This window comes from Procambarus clarkii, chromosome 56, assembly GCF_040958095.1.
Source record: "Procambarus clarkii isolate CNS0578487 chromosome 56, FALCON_Pclarkii_2.0, whole genome shotgun sequence".
Taxonomy (NCBI): Eukaryota; Metazoa; Arthropoda; class Malacostraca; order Decapoda; family Cambaridae; genus Procambarus; species Procambarus clarkii.
Window position 1 is genome coordinate 26,500,698 of NC_091205.1, and position 20,400 is coordinate 26,521,097.

Below are 20,400 nucleotides of genomic sequence, written 5' to 3' on the forward strand. Positions count from 1 at the left end.
CGCTGATAATCGAGTATACTTTCGAGTTCCTAATTACTGCTGGTTCATCGAGGCTGGTGGAGTGAAGTGGATGTTTAGCTCATTTACTCTCCCTACTACTTCTTGCTCTCTCTCTCTCTCTCTCTCTCTCTCTCTCTCTCTCTCTCTCTCTCTCTCTCTCTCTCTCTCTCTCTCTCTCTCTGTCTCTCTCTGTCTGTCTCTCTCTCTCTCTCTCTCCTCTTTTACTGTTTAAAATGTCTAACTACAATTTTCCAAGTTACAATTGAAGCCAGCTGAAGTACTACGTCAATAGATATCTAATTTAGTAAATCTATTGTGTCTATTATCTACATATGTCAGCAATCATCTATTCCATATATATATATATATATATATATATATATATATATATATATATATATATATATATATATATATATATATATATATCGACTGAAGATAGTGTACATAGAAGATACAGGTTAAAAATGGCTCCGTCGAATTTGCCCTAACTTAAAAATAAATATTTACCGAAAAATCAGTATTACGGCTATTATTCAAGTGAGAAAAATAAAATATATATTCTGACAAAAGTGGAAAAAAATCCTATTTGGCTTGAAGTGATAAAAAAAGTAATTGCTTCTGATAAATGTTAAGACTCTCATTAACCAAAATGTGGTCATAACAGCGACCTGTAGGGTTAATGAGGCAGTTGTGGGGAGAACCACCCTCAGGTGGAGGGGTGTAGGAGTGTATTACGGGGTATAGGAGTGTATTTCGGGGTGTAGGAGTGTATTATGGGGGTGTAGGAGTGTATTACGGGGTGTAGGAATGTATTTCGGGGTGTAGGAATGTATTACAGGGTGTGGGAGTGTATTACGGGGTGTAGGAATGTATTATGGGGTGTAGGAATGTATTTCGGGGTGTAGGAATGTATTACGGGGTGTAGGAATGTATTACGGGGTGTAGGAGTGTATTACGGGGTGTAGGAATGTATTACGGGGTGTAGGAATGTATTACGGGGTCAGTGGTGACTTTTTGGTGCTGCTCGCTCATAAGTTTGGAGGTATTCTGATGGGACTTCAATAGCGTTTTATAGCAGGTGCTGCTCCTTGAAGCTCGGGTTCAGTGTCGGGAGGGTTGAGTGCTTGGAGGGAGGATATAGAGGGATCGAGTGTAAGCCTGCTTCTTCGCTGGGTTCATTGATCGAAGCATTTCCACACATTTACACAAGCTACACAATATAATAACCCCCCCCCTCCCTCCTTCCTTCCTTTAACTCTTCCCCTAAATCATTCATCTATTCATCACCTCTTTCCAATCCCAAACTCAAACCAATTTGCCCTTAACTGCCTCTTGTCTAATCCATCACTCTCAAAACTCCAGTGTCACGATATATAGTCTCTTCCATTAAGGAATTCCTAATGGTTTATGTCCATCTACCTATTCCACAGATGGATGGAGTATATAGTATATCCCCCTCCGACCTTTCTTTTACACTCTTCATTCCATTTCCCAGCTTCGAACCCCCACCCGCAAAACCTAATTGCAACAAAAGCTCTGCTAGACCCCAAAAACACCACTCCCAAAGCCCCTCCGCCTCAGCAAGACGATCACCCCCCCCCCTTTACACACACACACACACACACACACACACAATAGAATGCATTAGGAAGTAATGTGGTGGAGGCTGACTCCATACACAGTTCCAAGTGTAGATATGATAGAGCCCAGTAGGCTCAGGAACCTGTACACCAGTTGATTGACGGTTGAGAGGCGGGACCAAAGAGCCAGAGCTCAATCCCCGCAAGCACAACTAGGTGAGTACTAGGTGAGTACACACACACTCACTCACACGCTTCAAGAGCTAGAACTCGTTCCTGCAGGCATAAATAAGTGAGTACACACACACACACTGTCACAAAAATACAGTGACACACAGCAGACATTCAGTGGCCAATCTTCACCAAATGGCAGAGACCTCGGCTTCCTGTAGCATTCTTCACTGAACCTGACTTCCGGGGCCCGGCTCAACGTGTGTGCCTCTGTCTGCTCCTCCGGTCCTATTGCCAGGTTCTGGGAACGACGGAATAAAATTCAGAACACTTTTTCGTGGTATTTTGAGGTAATGACGGATCCCGTCGTCTCTAGTTGACTTAGTGACTCACTCTCTCTCTCTCTCTTTCTCTCTGAGTCTGTCTCTCCCTCACCTCTATTCTACCACCCACAAAACGTCTTTTCCCTCACCCAGGTACGAAAGTTTTTGAAGCCTCCTCCAACCTGATAAACACAAAAATATAAACATTGGCTCCGCTGCCAGCCGTATGAAGTGTTTACTCCATAGTCATTGTAGCGTTGAGCAGTTGCCAGTGTGTGTGGAGTGTTTGCCAGCAGTCGCTTCCACATATCCCAGTGATTCCACACGGACGATTCGTCACATTAATATCCACATATTTATGTGAGGAGTCGTTATCCATCTATTTTTATCTGTGATGTATTTTTTTATAAGGATTTTTGGGGGAGTAATATTTTCGTTTATATGATTTTTAATAAATTATATAATTTTAGTTATTTGATATAATTTACGCAAATGTTCCTAAATATTGATTCGAGTTATATAAAGAGAGAGAGACACATACACATAGATGCGAAGAGACGTGAGAGAGAGAGAGAGAGAGAGAGAGAGAGAGAGAGAGAGAGAGAGAGAGAGAGAGAGAGAGAGAGAGAGAGAGAGAGAGAGAGAGGGGGGGGGGGGAGGGAGAAAAGAGACCGCGAGACAAGAAAATTTGACTTTAAAACTTCCCTGAGTCATCAAACATTCCCTAAGAAGAGTGGCTGGGTAGTAGACACAATGCTGGTTCTTGGGATAATCTGACTCAAGTTCTAGAAACTGAACATCACACACACACTCCTCGCTCAGTCACTAGGAGGGCGCTTAGTGGCTGAGTGGACAGCGCTCTAGACTCGTGGACCTAGGGACCGGGGTTCGATCCCGGCAGCCGGCGGGAAAACAAACGGCCTAAGTTTCCCCTCACCCTGATGCATCTGTTCACCTAGCAGAAACTAGGTACCTGGGTGTTGGCCAGTTGCTACGGGCTGCTTCCTTGGTGTGTGAGTTGAGTTGAGAGGCGGGCCGAAAGAGCAGAGCTCAACCCCCTGCAAGCACAACTAGGTGAATAAACACACACACACACACACACACACACACACACACACACACACACACACACACACACACACACACACACACACACACACACACACACGCACGCTAATAGAGCACATATCAAATGTAGTACACTCTATTTCATAATTACAAAATACATTTTATCTAAAATATTCTAGGCAATGATATTTTAGCATCCCCAGGGTGAAAAAGTACTTAGAATGAGGAAAAAAAGAGTAAATTTACATATTATTCGATTTCAAATAAGAGTAACAGGAATTATATTACAAGACTCGTCACACGCACACAACACTTGCATAAAGGCAGTTATAACCGAGAGACAAATGGTAGAGATAGAGAGCTGAATCAACTTCCAGGAACGCTATTCAAACCTTTCCAGTCACCAAAGGATTTTCCAGACCCCCACAAGGAAGTCGTAAATGTTTCTGAGCTGAAAAGAACTTCTGACAAATCTGGAAAGCGACCAAGCAACTATTTTTATTTTCTTAGTTTGATATTTTTAATTTTTTGTTATATAATTGAATCTTTTTTTTCTGGTTAATTGTGCTTTCAAACCAGATTATGTCCGTCCCCTAACCCAGCTCATTTCCCCTTCAAATTTGGGGGGTTCTACCCCTTTCAAATTATGGACAGACAGACAGGGTCATATAGGATAGATTTGTCAAAAATCTCATTAGAAGAGGAACCCTGTGAGGCCCGGGTCTTTCTCTCATTCCCTTCTTTCATATCCCCCTTCCTGTCTTTCATCCCTCGTAACCCCTCTTCACCCATTTCCCGTTCCCATCGCTTTCTCTCTCTCTCTCTCTCTCTCTCCTCTTCCTTTCCCTCTTCATCTTCTTCCCCATTCTTCGCCTCTTTTTCCTCCCTCTACTGTCCTCTTCTAAATCTTCCCACCAATATCACTAATCTTAACATTTAATCAACTAAATATATCAAGGGGAATAACCATTATGGGCAATAACTAACCTCAATCGAAGGCTAACATAACCAGCCACATCATTCCTATTCCAGGGAATATACTCTGATTCCTATTCCTTCTCACCTATTCCTCACCACTTCCTTCGTTTCTTCTCCATTATGGCATCTTCCTTCTTCTTGCTCCACACTGCCCCTTTACCTATCGATCCTCCTCTTTCCCCGATTCTCTCATTATGTTCCTATCCTCACTATTCATCTCCACTACTTATGCCGCTCAATATAATCCTCCAATTACCGTGTTCCTCTCAGCCCTTTCACCTGACCAGCATCATATCCAATTTCAAGCTGCCGAAAACAGCCTTAATGAAGCGATTATAGCCGAGTCTCTCCCCTTGGCCTCCGGTAACAGGCCTCAAACTGCTGGTTTTTTTAGAAAAAGCTCGTTAATTATCTATTAAATTGTAACATTATTTATCATCTTCGTCGTGTAAGCCACCCTACAGGCCACACACACTCTACAGGTCACACACCCTACAGGCCACACACACTCTACAGGTCACACACCCTACAGGCCACACACACTCTACAGGCCACACACACTCTACAGGTTACACACCCTACAGGCCACACACACTCTACAGGTTTGTATACACCGGCGCCACACCTGAAACTTCATGGATGCCAAGCGGTGTTGCACAAAACAGTCGCTTGGGTTCAGAGTTTCCAAATATCATTATTGGCTCAGTGAGTTTGGCAGCGATGCCTCGTCCGGTTTGAGGAAGTCGCTGCCTCTACCTATCACATGTATATATTGAACACTCATAAATTGCCACAAACGACCAATTTCTTTCATATTGTATCGGCTGTTTGTTTGTCTGTCATCAAGCTTGACTGAGTGAAAAACCGGTAGTGAGCGAAGGTTTCTGGAAATAAGCGAAGGAAGATCACAATATTGTATTATCCAGTGAGATTTTCCTGCACGAATACCTATTTCAGGTCACGAACGGGTATCGATCGTGTGAATGTGTATACACTGACCTTTTCACCTGCTTTGGTCACCATTAGGGTTATGTATTGTGCAGGAACTCTGTGTACTGATAGTGCACGACACTATGCCACCTTGTGCTGGGAAACGAATCTTTAGCCACAATGACTAATTGTCCCTTTATCAACAATGTAGTTACATATATAATGTGCTGTCTGTCTGTTCCTGTCTCTCTCTCTCATAAAAACCATCCCTGGATGGATAAAACGTGGGGTATAATGTATACTGGCTATAATATACAATATACACTATGAACACAAGGTACAGAGTGGTTATAGTGACCAGAATGGGAGTTAAGGTCAAGGGGGGGTTAAATCTGTGATAATCCCTTAATTAAAGCTCATGTTAATATTATCACAATGTCATAACACCAAAACACGATCCTTTTGTACAATTAAAATTATAATTGTTGTCATTAATATTTTTTACTGAATGTTAATATTTGAAAAGTTTGTAATTTGTGGTCAAACTGAATTATATATATATATATATATATATGCAAATTATTAATTAGCATATACTTATATAAAATATTATAGCTGCTCATTAGAAATAGAATAATAATAATATTAATAATAATAAATAAATATTTGAATTATAAACATCCCTAATATAGAAAAATACTATTCTTAGTTCTTAGTTTAAATAAGTTCTCCCATTAGAAGGAATTAAACGCTAACGAGTCATTAAACAACCTGTAGATTCACGAAAAAAAATTATTTATCCCATTGCCTGATTCTGCTGCCAAGAGTCTGTTTAATGGGATTCCCCTGTCTGCTCTCTCGGCTCCTAATTACTTATTCTCACGGGTCCTTTCATGAAGTGAACCATCTGACCGGTCACTACTCTGCTACACCCACCTCTGCTCCCTGAAAAGTCTTCCTCTGCTCAAGAAAACCACCTCAGCTCCTTTAAAAATTGACCTTTACTCCCTGAAAAGTCCTCTGCTGCTCCCTACAAAAAATCCACCGTGTCTCTCTGAATATCTCAACTTTGCTTACAAGCTGTTCCAAGTTGACCAGACCACACACTAGAAGGTGAAGGGACGACGGCGTTTCGGTCCGTCCTGGATCATTCTCAAGTCGAGAATGAGACTTGAGAATGGTCCAGGACGGACCGAAACGTCGTCGTCGCTTCACCTACTAGTGTGTGGTCTGGTCAACATACTTTAGCCTCGTTATTGTGATTCATCGCCTGCAGCTGTCCCAAGAATTAGAAACTGAGTCTTTAGAGATAAAGAAGAGCTTAGGGCTACGGAAGAGACGAGCCATATTGTCACAGAAATTTAAGAAGATTTAATGTGCATTTAGGAGATATTTATTGAAACCTTTGAGAGGCTTCTGTGTAAGACTCAAGAACACTAGAGGATTCAATTGAATCCCAGGTTGCAATGCAATTGACCATGTGGAGGTGATGGAGTTTGTTTGAAAGTACCCAGAGCGAATCATGGTCCCTACTGATTTTCTCGACATTTATTGAGTTGGTACGTGATGCTAGGGGCTCCTTTTTCTCGGATTACAGACCAAGAGCAGCTGAGATGCTGGAGAAATCCCCACTCACCCACTTCCCTCTCATCCCCTCCCCACACCGCAATGCAGATAAAACCAGCTTAGCTTTGCAGCTTAGCTTTTAGCTTAGCTTTGTTTCACCGCGTACAGAAACGATGCACTTGACTTCTCTCCGTCTTAGACCTCAACAGTGGAAAAAAATCAAAATCCTCCTCTTTCTCTGAAATAAAAAATGATCGAGATAAAAACTGGTTAAAATCTAACCCTTAACTTGAAGCATCACGCGCATTCAAATCTCTTTCCGGGAAGGAGGATCTCCCTGTCCACAGTAGAGAAGTAATCACATGATTGCTAGCTCTCAGTGGATAATTTTATGCATCACTTCCGTTCCTTCGCTGATTGCAGGTAAACAGTGTGTGTACTCACCTAGTTACTCACCTAGTTGTGTTTGCGGGGGTTGAGCTCTGGCTCTTTGGTCCCGCTGTGTGTGTGTGAACTGCGGTATTGTCACACATAGGGCAGATGCACTACATATTCAGAACGATTACACAAATAAAGTGGCGGCTTGAGTTTGTTTTTTTAAGTTGCGAGCTACAGTCAACGACACGTTGTTAGTATTATTCAACATGTATAATAGCCTCCACAGTCTCCTCCTCCATGCAAGACTTTAGCACTCCATGTAAGGACATAGCTTGCATTACCTAATCCCCCTCCACATTTGGACGCAGCATCCACTACCTCCCCATTAGGGTATTAAATAAGCCTCCCCTAACTTTCTCCTCCATGTATGAAGTTAGCTTCCAATACCACAGTTTTAACATATGGAATTAACCTCCAATACCTTGCCCCTCCGTGTATGGAGTAAGCCTTCAATTCATTTTCTTTGTTGTATGGCTTCAGTCCTTCATTCACTTTATACTTAAACCTTTGTTCTTAAGTTGACCAATGCACACACCAGAAAATGAAGGGACGACGACTTTTCGGTCCGTCCTAGACCATTCTCCAGACTTTCAGAGAATGGCTTTCTGGCTTTCAGTAATCAGTGATTTTCAAACCACAGCCGCATGCAAACAGATGTTTACTACTCAGATTGGATTTTTGCTAATATAGTTAGCTCGTTCAGTTCGTTATTATAGCTAACTAATGCAGTTAGCTAATATAGTTACATAAATTATTTTTGCAAAAAAGTTGCCATAATTGATAAAATGCTCACTCAATAACACTTAATAAATGGAAAGTTATGAACAAATCTAAACGCTCAAAAAAATAATTTCCAGCACTGCATCTTGATGAAGTGAAGTTAATTGCAAAATATGAGTCACAACGACGTGGCTCAGGATTAGCCAATCGACCCACAAATCTGAAAAAAGATAAAGTGATAACTTCGAGTTCGTCCTGCACCGTTATCACTCCGTCCTATGCCGTTATTAGTCCGTCCTATGCCGTTATCAGTTCGTTCTGTGCCGTTATCAGTCCGTCCTGAACCCCCTCAACAAGTCGTGTATTGACTGTCAAGACTTGCTAGTGGTCCAAAGACGGACCGAAACGTCGATTCTTCATCTTCAACTGTCTAGTAGAGGCGTGTAGTAGAGGCCGGAGATGATGTAAAGAGCGGCTCTGTACTAGAGTCTCACTGGAGAGAGAGAGAGAGAGAGAGAGAGAGAGAGAGAGAGAGAGAGAGAGAGAGAGAGAGAGAGAGAGAGAGAGAGAGAGAAGGCGGAAGTGGATCGGTCTCCGATAATGCTCACTGGAGAGAGAGAGAGAGAGAGAGAGAGAGAGAGAGAGAGAGAGAGAGAGAGAGAGAGAGAGAGAGAGAAGGCGGAAGTGGATCGGTCTCCGATAATGCTCACTGGAGAGAGAGAGAGAGAGAGAGAGAGAGAGAGAGAGAGAGAGAGAGAGAGAGAGAGAGAGAGAGAGAGAAGGCGGAAGTGGATCGGTCTCCGATAATGCTGACCGGAGCGGTAATCACACACACCAGTACATCATCACCGCTTGAGCGTGTGTGCGTGCGTGTGCGTGTGTACTCACCTAATTGTGCTTGCGGGGGTTGAGCTCTGGCTCTTTGGTCCCGCCTCTCAACCGTCAATCAACTGGTGTACAGATTCCTGAGCCTATTGGGCTCTATCATATCTACATTTGAAACTGTGTATGGAGTCAGCCTCCACCACATCACTTCCTAATGCATTCCATTTACTAACTACTCTGACACTGAAAAAGTTCTTTCTAACGTCTCTGTGGCTCATTTGGGTACTCAGCTTCCACCTGTGTCCCCTTGTTCGCGTCCCACCAGTGTTGAATAGTTCATCCTTGTTTACCCGGTCGATTCCCCTGAGGATTTTGTAGGTTGTGATCATGTCCCCCCTTACTCTTCTGTCTTCCAGTGTCGTAAGGTGCATTTCCCGCAGCCTTTCCTCATAACTCATGCCTCTTAGTTCTGGGACTAGTCTAGTAGCATACCTTTGGACTTTTTCCAGCTTCGTCTTGTGCTTGACAAGGTACGGGCTCCATGCTGGGGCTGCATACTCCAGGATTGGTCTTACATATGTGGAGTACAAGATTCTGAATGATTCCTTACACAGGTTCCTGAACGCCGTTCTGATGTTAGCTAGCCTCGCATATGCCGCAGACGTTATTCTCTTTATGTGGGCTTCAGGAGACAGGTTTGGTGTGATATCAACTCCTAGATCTTTCTCTCTGTCTGTTTCATTAAGTACTTCATCTCCTATTCTGTATCCTGTGCCTGGCCTCCTGTTTCCACTGCCTAGTTTCATTACTTTGCATTTACTCGGGTTGAACTTCAACAGCCATTTGTTTGACCATTCACTCAGTCTATCCAGGTCATCTTGTAGCCTCCTACTATCATCCTCTGTTTCAATCCTCCTCATAATTTTTGCATCGTCGGCAAACATTGAGAGGAACGAATCTATACCCTCTGGGAGATCATTTACATATACCAGAAACAGTATAGGTGTGCGTGCGTGTGAGTGTGTACTCGCCTAGTTGAGCTTGCAGGGTCGAGCATTGCTGTCAAATCCAGCCTTTCGGCTATCATTGGTTCAATACAGTGACTCTTTTCATTCGTTTTCCCTTATGTTTACATTTAAAACTGTGTACAGAATTGACTTCGACAATGTCTGCATCAAGTCCATCCACATATTTACGACTCTGAGACTGGACTTTTTTCAGATAAATCTGACCTATCTGTGTTCCTAATTTCCGATTTTCCTACAAATCTATTCTTCATCACCCTAATTTCGTAATCTAATTTATGCCAATACCTGCTTCGCCGTTCTAACGGTAAACTACACTTTAAATTTACAATATATATATCAACCTTCATATTGTAAAGTCAATGTTGCTGTATATTGAACACCTCTTTAGCTGTTAAGGATTGCTTTACGTTGTTACGACGGACAGTTTACTGTACTGTTCTGATGTAGTGGAGCTACACCAGTTTACTGTAAACTTGTATAGCTCCACTATATTAGAACAGTATGGTAAACCAACAAAATATGAGCTGAACTGATATTTTTGTTGATGCTAGACTAAATATTTTATGTTTTAAGGAGGGTGATGATCCATTCTGTACTTGCTGTAGGATTACTGTAGTGAGATGAGTCCTGTTCATGCACCTCTGGGTGTTTTTGTGTCGTCCGTGTCAATGTGTCCTTGTCTGTACGTGTTCCCACGTCAATTTGTTCCCGTGTCCTCAGCTGGGGGTCCCCGTGTGTGTGTGTGGGGGGGGCTGAGTCATTAGTTCAGTGGCATTGGAGGCATTCTTCTCCAGTCTTTGTTCCTTGATGAGTGAGTGTGTGTGTGTGTGTGTGTGTGTGTGTGTGTGTGTGTGTGTGTGTGTGTGTGTGTGTGTGTGTGTGTGTGTGTGTGGGCTCACCTAGTTGTGCTCACCTAATTATGCTTGCGGGGTTGAGCTTCAGCTCTTTGGTCCTGCCTCTGAACTGTCAGTCAACTGCTGTACAGGCCCAGGATTCAACAAGCATTTACACAACAACTTATAAACCTATACATATTTTCTCAATCTCTGGCGGCTTTGTCAACATTTACTAAACAATTTACAAACATCGAAACTTCCCAGTCACATGTTGCTATAAACAGCTATATTGCTGTTTACTGCTATAAACAGCCTCCTAGTGCTACGAAGCTCATAAACAGTTTACTAGCTGTAAACAAAGATTTAGAAAAGATGTAGAGGTTTCGTACCTGCGTAACTACTTAATGAATCGTGAAACAGGTTTCTGAGTCTATTGGACTAATGCAGCGATTACTGAACTATTTCTCATCTCACACTACACACAGAGCTCACACTAACGTGATGCATCAAATGAACAAAAGGCAGTGTCTGGGATGCTCCCGGACGCAGGTTCGAATCCTCGTCACGGCCCTTGTGGATTTGTTTATTTCTCATCTGTATCTCTGACTTCCATCTACGCCTTGTTGTTCTAATGTCTTCATTGTGATAATTTCATCTTTATCCACCCTTTGAATAACTTTAAATATTGTATATATATATATATATATATATCTGAGTCATGTCTTCTCTCCATCTGTCTTTCCTGTCAATATAAGGTCCAGCTCTTAAAGTCTTTCTTGGTATTCTAAATTTACTCCCCCATCCCACGTAATTTTGAGACGAGTCCTGTTGGTATCATCTACTTATTTAATTCCATTATATGTTGACTTAATATTTAGACACTGGCACATGTCCACTCTTATAAAGTTTACTTACAACACACAGCATTGTGGCATCACTTACAGTGTGCCAGTACGTGCTTGTATCAGGGCAAGTGTCCTGTTCCGTTTGCCTCTGATAACTGGCTCCAGTAACTCACATCCTGTAGATTAGGGCTTCCCGGGGGTGCAGCTCTGGTGTGTTCATGGTAATGAGTGGACAAGGAGCAGCGAACGACAAGCATCCGGCTATCCTGGCCCCAGTTCTTCTTTCACTTTTCCTGATTCTCTGCCAGAATCTTTCTCTCGCTCGCTTGCTCCTTTTGGTGTCTTCCCTTATTTATATATGACTCTTTTTCATCATCTGAATATTTGTTTGGCTTATACTTCCTGATCCTCCTTCTTCTAGCTAATCATCAACCGCCCAAATCTATAAATATCCATACCTCCTTACACAAACTTAATAATGCTTCCCATTCCTCACTAATCACATACCTCATCTCTTCCGTATTTGGTTCCCACCTTTTTAGTCCACTAATCCCCCTTCGTACTACCTACTACTTCCCCAATGCTATCTACTGCTCTTCTATCTTCCGTATCATCTATGCCTTCTTCGCTATTTTTTCCTGCACCTGATCTCATTTTCTTACCCCCTTGCTGGAATTTGGCTAAACATAAGATTTTTTTTAAACATCTACACCAATGATGATGGTCTAACAGATAAACCAGATTAATTCAAAGAACTAAGAACAAAAACGGATGTAAAAACAATTAAAATAACTGGAATGATTACACACAAAAATCACAATAGCGTGATGCATCAAATGAACAAATCCACAAGGGCCGTGACGAGGATTCGAACCTACGTCCGGGAGCATCCCAGACGCTGCCTTAATCGACTGAGCTACGACATGGTCAAAAAAAAGAGTTGAAACAGAAGTTCTTCTGAACTTACTGGATCCTGCAGCCTCTCCGAGACACAAACCAGGGTTTTACACAACTCCCCCATGCACTCGAGCTATGTCAATAGTCCATTTTCCCTCTTCGCTCTTTACTTCATTACACACAGAAATCACAATAGCGTGAAGGTTCGAATCCTCGTCACGGCCCTTGTAGATTTGTTCAACTGGAATGATCTATAATGCAAAATTTCTGAGAATTGACTAAAACACAGACAGGTAACAGTTGAATTTTGCCTTCAAACGTCAGCATGGACTCACCTAAAGGTCATTTTGCTCGACATATTTAGTGTATTGTGATAATGTGGCGAACTCCAAACAAGAGAGTTGAGCAATCCGGAATCTTTCTTGAATGTCAAAGAACATTCAACATTATCTAGTGATGCTAAGCTGAAATACTACAAAACAAGATCTCTCCAGATGTGGTGAGATAAATGGCCTCCAGAAACCTTGACAGAGAATAGTAAATGTTCTTTTTACTATTCTAGTTATTATTAAATGTTACTATGTTACTATAAAGTGTTACTTATTAACAGTAATGTTAGTAATGTTAGTACTTACTAACAGTAAGTAATAATGTCACTATTAAATATTTATTATGTAAATGTTCTATTTACTATTAAAAAAATAGTAATTATATAGCCTGATGGAACTAAGTTAGAAGAAGGAAAACGTCACAAAACATTCTAAACGGAATTCATAAAGTAGACAAATAAACAATGTTGAAATTGAAAACTAGAACGACAGCTGTAAACAAAACAGATGGAAACAAGATACAAAAATGAGTACCAGAGATTTGTGAAAAAAATTCGTGTGAAAAAATGAGTTTAAAAGGTATGATAAATCAATGATTGAAGGAAACCCAAAATAATTTTTTGAATCAAAATAATCTAGAAAAAAAGTCACTGCAATGAATTACTAATGGTCCAAAATTCTGGACAATAGGCCCACACGCTGGACACTGTTTACACATCTAGGTGAGCACTTCATGTTGAGTACATCTAGGTAAGTACATACACACATATCGAGGAATGTCAGTTCATATGCACGAAGAACCACACACACACACACACACACACACACACACACACAGAGTTATCACTAAGGCACATCCTCTTCAGTATTGCTCCAACCTCAGTACCAGGCAGAATGACAGACTTATTCTCCACTACCACCACTCGCCACCATCACTACCACTACCTATGGCTCCTTCCTTCGATACTCCTAATAGTGGTGGTGTTGGCGTGGGTCACTACCTCCGTCGTCCATTCCTCTAGGCACTCCGCCTCGTCCTCCCAAGGCTCACCTGGACCACTGGCACTTCAGCATCGCTCGCAAGGTAACCAAAAAGATGTCACGATACAGGATATCAAACATTCCTCCGAGATGTTGGAGGGAGACGAGCATCACAACATCATGGAACACGCGGCTGCTTTTGGTGAGTTTGTAGCGTCCTGTGAGGTGACAAAGTCTCTTTGGAAGGTGTTGGGTGCGGCCTTGAGGGAGGCCCGTCTCTGGTGCACACATCCTTGCCCTGAGTGTGTGTGTGTGTGTGTGTGTGTGTGTGTGTGTGTGTGTGTGTGTGTGTGTGTGTGTGTGTGTGTGTGTGTGTTTGCTGGGACCACCTCACACACAAGGCTGACGCTCCTTATATTCGCAACAAAAGCACAAAAATAAATGAGGTTCGTACTCCAGTATTCGTCCTCAACCTCCCGAAAAATGTCGTAAAACAGAATCGAATATTTAATCGATTGCTTCCACTAAACTTCCCATGGTATAAACATTATTTGCACGTCAAAAGAAGCACACATGAACGTCTTCTTATGACGTAAATACTGCTCCTTCACGACGTGAAACTAGGAGCTTATAGAGGGTAATTGAAGAAGCAAAAAAAAAAAAAAAATAGATTGTTGCCTGTTCTTGATAAGAATATAGATTAAAACTCATTTTCCTTACATCCGCTGGTTTTGGGGTTTAATATTATGCAAATGGAAAGCGCTCGTTAAACAAATTTTTCCTATTATAATTACTGACAAGACATTAGTCTCTTTTTATTTGTTTCGTGAAAAAAGTATTTTGTAAATAAATTAATATCTTCGTATACTTGAAAGAAGGATGAAAGCTAATTCCATGCTTAACAATTGCAATTTTCAAACGATGCAAGAACAACAGTCTTAAAATTCAATATTCATTAATAATCAGATAAAAAGAAGTTACTGGATTTTTTGAGATAGCTGCGAAATAAAAGATAAAAACATTTTAAGCAAACTAAATTTATAATATATAGTTTTTGTTTAAAAGTCTGCATTTAGAAATTAGTTTATGTGAAAATTATGACAAATGTTTCTCGTAGAAATCATTGAGAAAATTCTCTTTTCTCAATAGAGTCTGAGAGCGTTACCAGCAGGCGGATCCCTGATAAGACTGAAAATGGCTAAGGAATATTTTCACAAGAAAACAAGTCTTCACAATAAACAAGTCTTCCCAATAAACAAGTCTAAAACTAAGCAAATTACTTCCATTTCGGTAATTAACTCGAACAATGCACTTTCCGTGTTAGATTAAGTCGGGTAGGGTTAGATTATGTTAGGTTTGATTAGACCAGGTTAGGCCAGGCAAGGTCAGGTTAGGGTAGGTATGAAGAGGTCCGGACATGTAAAGGTGAGCAAAGGCAAGTGACATTTTAAATTTTTTCCCCAATTTGTTTTATGTATCTAAATAAACGGCTGAGAACGAAGCCTTTGGTCACAAGATTACGCCGTCACTCGCGTATATTAAATACTATCAATAAAAAACAGAAATTACGAAGGCATTTATATACAAAAATAATAATATATTACACCATCATGTGTGTTTGAGATAACACTATTTTTATTAATAGTAATATCAATAAATAATAACGTATAATTCTTTAGCCAATGGATTGAAACGCCTAGTGAAAAGGCGAATGGGTGCAGTCAAATCACTCCAAGAGCAAAATGTGTTATTCATAAGACTTATTAAAATAAATATAACACTGAGAACATTTTCTCATTTACGCCGCGTCTTTGAAGTATGATAATCAGTAGGAAATAATAAATAAATATTATAAGCAAAATATCATATATATAAACTATAAATTACAGTGTCAGACCACGAAGGAAGGATTGAAACAGGAATTTCCTTAAATACTTTCGTATTTAATAATACATCTTCAAAAGGATGTATTATTAAATCTTCATCCTTCTGATGTATTATTAAATACGAAAGTACTTGAGGAATTTCCAGTTTCAATCCTTCCTTGGTGGTCTGACACTTCCACATTTTTCATCACGTGTTAATTTTGTTGATATACACACATAAATATATATTTAACAGTGTCCTTCATTTGCTGAAACCTGTTCACTTTCCTTACAGGTTTGTGCGAGTGTCTTCCGCCCTACAAGCAGGTCCTTCACCAGTGCTACTACGCCAACCCGAACCACCGTCTCGACTGGGACAGGGCTGCCCGTTTTTGCAAGGGGATGGGAGGACATCTGGCCCGTCCCACCCATATCCCCGCCCTCATCGCCTTCCTGCTCGAACACTACCGTGAGTCGTCGAGGGGTCGTGGTGGACGGCTTTATATAGAATTATTAGGTGGGATACCCAGCGGTTCCTGGGTCAACCTGGCACTGCAGATCTATTTCTCTCTCACTTCCGTTACTACATTCTTCGGTTTTCCTATTTCTATATGACGATCTTTTCTCTGTGTATCTGTCTCTATATAACTGTATGTCTTTCTCTCTCACTCTCTCCCCCCTATATCTCTCCCCTCCTTCTCTACACCTCCCTTCTTTCTATATCTCTTACCCTCCACAATCCAAAGTGCAGTATGGGTTGGGGAAACACTTGGGAGGGTTCATGGCAGCTGGTGGGTCTTGGGGGAGAATGACATCATGAATGTACATTACAAGCCATTAACAGGCAAAGTATGACAAGCAAAGCATGTTGACAAGGTAAAGGCAGGTCGTAGTCAGTAATGGATACTCTGGCGGATATATCGAAACTATCATTAACAGGAGGATGAGCCGCTATGCTGCCTCAGACGAAACAGCCAATGGTACAGTGACAGTCCCTCATTAAATTATTCAACGTGAATCTCCTTTTTACGGCCCATAAAATGTGTTGTTTGTTTACATATCACCAGAGATATGCTGACAACGCTAAAATAGTTGGCGAGGTATTACACATCAAACAAACCCAGACAGCTATCAACAGCTAACAAATACAAGGTTACACTCTGCAATCTTCGATCAACCACTTGGGCTAGACGGTAGAGTGACGGTCTCGCTTCATGCAGGTCGGCGTTCAATCCCAGACCGTCCAAGTGGTTGGGCACAATTCCTTTCGCCCCGTCCCATTCCAAATCCTTAGTCCGACCCCCTTCCTAATTGTCTAGCCTAGACTAGACACAGCACCGCTCCCGTGCCAGGTAAGTCCACTACGGGCTCACCATATCCCGTGCTACTTGGAACTTGTTCCGAGTAGCTGAATCTATAACAACAATTACAACTGCTTGTTCCCTGCCTTTGATTATGCTGACAAGGGTCGACGAAACAAACCTCTTAGCATCAGCCCATAATAAAACAGCAAAATTTAATTTGGGGTCTTGATTTTCAACTTCACAATTGTAGAAAAAGTAAAAGGGAATTAAACAAGATTCGTTTAAAACAAGAGCTATCCTCATTAATCTCACACTTCGCCATATTCACTCGTAATTGCAAAGAGTGAAGTGCTCATTTTTCTACATTTAGCAGAAGCAGTGATTGTGAACAGATATAAAATAAGTTTGAATCAATAACTATTAATTTCCAGCGTGTTTAAATCACCGAAGCGTCAATATTCTCGTGTCCACAGCTCACGTAGTGAGATGGTACCTGGGCGGGTCCGACCTGGCCGAGGAGGGCGTCTGGCTATGGACCGACGGCCGCCCGGTCAGCGACGAAGACTGGAAGCCCTCCGAACCTAACGGGAACACCCGCGAGAACTGCTTGGAACTCTGCTTCTCAAACTGTGAGATGGAGAGGGACCAGACGTCCTCCATCACCTTCCCTTCGCTGAACGACGAGAGCTGCCAGACAACCCTCAACTTCGTGTGCGAGTACAACGCCAGTAACTGTGTGCTTTGGTGAACGGGTCGTGGGAGATGTTGAAGGGACGATGAGAGGACTAAAAGGGTGTAGAAGGGAAGATGAGAGGACTAAAAGAGAGGTGTAGAAGGGAAGATGAGAGGGCTAAAAGGGAGGTGTAGAAGGGAAGATGAGAGGGCTAAAAGAGAGGTGTAGAAGGGAAGATGAGAGGGCTAAAAGGGAGGTGTAGAAGGGAAGATGAGAGGGCTAAAAGAGAGGTGTAGAAGGGGAAATGTGAAAGTAGAGGTAGCTATGATAAGGGGGAGAAGAGAGTGGATGTCACTTTAAAGGAGAGATAGTACTAGGCATCTCTTTAATAAATAGCAGTTATAATTGTAATTGGCTGGTGTCTGTTCCACCCTATTTCCCTATGTTGAAATGTATAATGCAAAAATATAAAGCATAATATATTACATTTAATATATAAAGAGAATACTAAATAGATGAAATAGATTAAGTATATAACTGGAAAATGTTATGAAATATGATAAAGTGGTTAGTTTCATATATCATGGCATTTATTATTGGGGTACATTTCATTCATTTGTTAATATTATTAAAATTCAACTTAACGTTAACTATTTCATCCTAGAGAAACAACCAGTGGAAGAGTTTTTCATTGAAATTCGTTCGAGAATCTCGTCTGCTTCTCTCTCTCTATATATATATACATCTTTCGTAAATCGCCACTTTAAAAATTATCCATGGAGCTAAAATTCGAGCCTCACAGAAAGCATTGCTGAAATTTGGCTTAAATTACTTGTGAACAGATTGTGTAATTTGCATTCCATGTCCATATCGAAGTTAATTATGTTAAACCAGATAGTAACTACCAGCAAATATAGACAGGTAATTCACACTAGATAAGGCTAAACTTAAATCTACTTTAAACAATACACACGAATCTCATCACGTAGGCCAGACCTGTAAATGTAACAGATTAGGAAAATATGTAAATTCCAGCACAAGCAATCAACTTTTGATAATCCAAAATCCACAAAATTTACGAACGAGTCGTGAAAAAAGTCTCGAAACTTTCCTAAATTTTGCTCAGTCATATTTATTTTAGAATATACCACACTATTTTCTAGTTCTATTGTATCTATTACGCTCTATTGTATCCAAAAAGGCTACACCAATGTTGGGAGCCATTGTATACTCTCCCTTATACTAAACTGCTAACGTAGGGGACATAAACCTGGGCGACAGACTTATGTATTTGTCTTCATATAATCTTCTTGTGTTACCGAGGCGGCTTCTGTCTGCTCCCAAATCGGTTTACATTGTATTTATGCATATGTATACTGTATACATATTTACTATTTATGTGTTTTTACAATTTGTGTGTGTGTGTGTTTTATTATATGTGTCTGCAGATTTGAGCTATTAGCTCTTGGACCTTGCTTTTCTAACCAATCTATTTTTCCTCTATTATATCTACTACATATATATTTCTCACACACACGCACATATCCCCAGGCAGCAGCCCGAAGCAGCTGTCTAACTCCCAGGTACTTATTTTCTGCTAGGTGAACAGAGGGGCATGAAGGTGAAAGAAACTTTCCCCATTTGTTACCGTCTCCGCCGGGAATCGAACCCGGGCCATTAGGACTACGACCCCCGAGCGCTATCCACTCAGCCGCATGGCCCCTAACACACACACACACACACACACACACACACACACACACACACACACACACACACACACACACGACAGCATCGTTACATGACCATTACTCCTTTTTTATGTTTGGTTTCTTCAAAATCTTCCTCGGACGTCAGAGGACACATAAATTACTTATGTGTCCTCTAACTTATGTGTACGTGCACTCAAACTTAATGCAAGAACGTTCTTGTAATCTTTTTCCTAATAAACTTCGTATGAACCAGAATCATATTTTCCTTTACAATTTATAAATATCCTCAAATATTACAAAATATCACCATATATCAAATATCTTTAAAAAAACTCATCAAATAACACAAAATATAAGGTGGTTCATTTTGAAGGGATGATTAATCAGGTGACTGATTAATCAGGTGACTGGTTAATCAGGCGACTGGTTAATCAGGTGACTGGTTAATCAGGTGACTGGTTAATCAGACGACTGGTTAATCAGACGACTGGTTAATCAGGCGACTGGTTAATCAGGTGACTGGTTAATCAGGCATGATCAGCTTCACCTGATCAGCATGATTAGGTGAAGCTACGAATGTTACTACAGCATGATGATGAATACAAGCACCACTGGCTGATCACGTTAGAAAATGGGACTCAGGAGGAGTTAATGAAAGAGAGAATGGGAATCGTTTGTCTTCTGGCGAGATAAAAAGGAGTTTCGGAGTTGTCTGGGAAAATTAATGAAAAATGTGGACTCAAGAGCAATCAGAGGAAATAAGAGGCGAGGTAAGAGGGAGAGGAGACGAAATACGAAGAAGAGAAAACAGGGCTGAAAGAAAAAAAATAATTGAAAAATTAGAGACTAGCAATAAGCTGATGATAAGTTTCTGAAAACTGATAAGCCTCAGAAACTGATAAACACAAGAAGTAGTGAAGGTGAGGGAATAATTATAATTCAATGATAAAGAAGAGACAGGAGACACCAGAAAGTACAAAAAAACAAAAATACATAAATCAACAATAATCTAACCCATTCTTTTGAAATGAGAATACTTACAGTAACTTTCCCCATTCACCTGGGTACTAGGAGACTCGAACCCTCGACCCCCACGTGAGACCGAAGCTCTATCGACTGAGCTTTGGAGTAGTCCTAATAAGAAAAGTTTAAAGAAACAGCATCCTGCTACCAAACTGGATTATTTTTCTTACAGTAACTATTTGGTCGAAAGTACCAACGTGAAGTGATGAACCACCAGAAAGTACCAACATGAAGGGATGGACCACCAGAAAGTACCATCATGTAGTGATGAATCACCAGAAAGTACCAACATGTAGTTATGAACC

General features: G+C 41.1%; 1 protein-coding gene and 1 long non-coding RNA gene across 2 annotated transcripts in view; one reads left to right on the top strand and one right to left on the bottom strand.

Moving 5' to 3' along the window:
- LOC138353133 (uncharacterized) overlaps positions 1-20,400 on the bottom strand; it is a 180,884-nt gene that overhangs the window by 131,165 nt on the left and 29,319 nt on the right. The gene's annotated exons all lie outside the window — the stretch shown is intronic.
- On the top strand, positions 13,408-19,327 carry LOC123770806 (perlucin). The gene is made up of 3 exons (XM_045762965.2): positions 13,408-13,720; positions 15,679-15,852; positions 17,161-19,327. The coding sequence occupies exons 1-3, from the start codon at positions 13,432-13,434 to the stop codon at positions 17,433-17,435; spliced, it is 738 nt and encodes a 245-aa protein (XP_045618921.1). The 5' UTR covers positions 13,408-13,431; the 3' UTR covers positions 17,436-19,327.

Bases quoted from the DNA above. Each gene is read 5' to 3' on its own strand.
- LOC123770806 (XM_045762965.2), top strand. From the start codon at position 13,432: ATGACAGACTTATTCTCCACTACCACCACTCGCCACCATCACTACCAC. The intron at 13,721-15,678 runs GTGAGTTTGTAG...CTTTCCTTACAG, and splicing joins GGAACACGCGGCTGCTTTTG to GTTTGTGCGAGTGTCTTCCG. The intron at 15,853-17,160 runs GTGAGTCGTCGA...TCGTGTCCACAG, and splicing joins CTTCCTGCTCGAACACTACC to CTCACGTAGTGAGATGGTAC.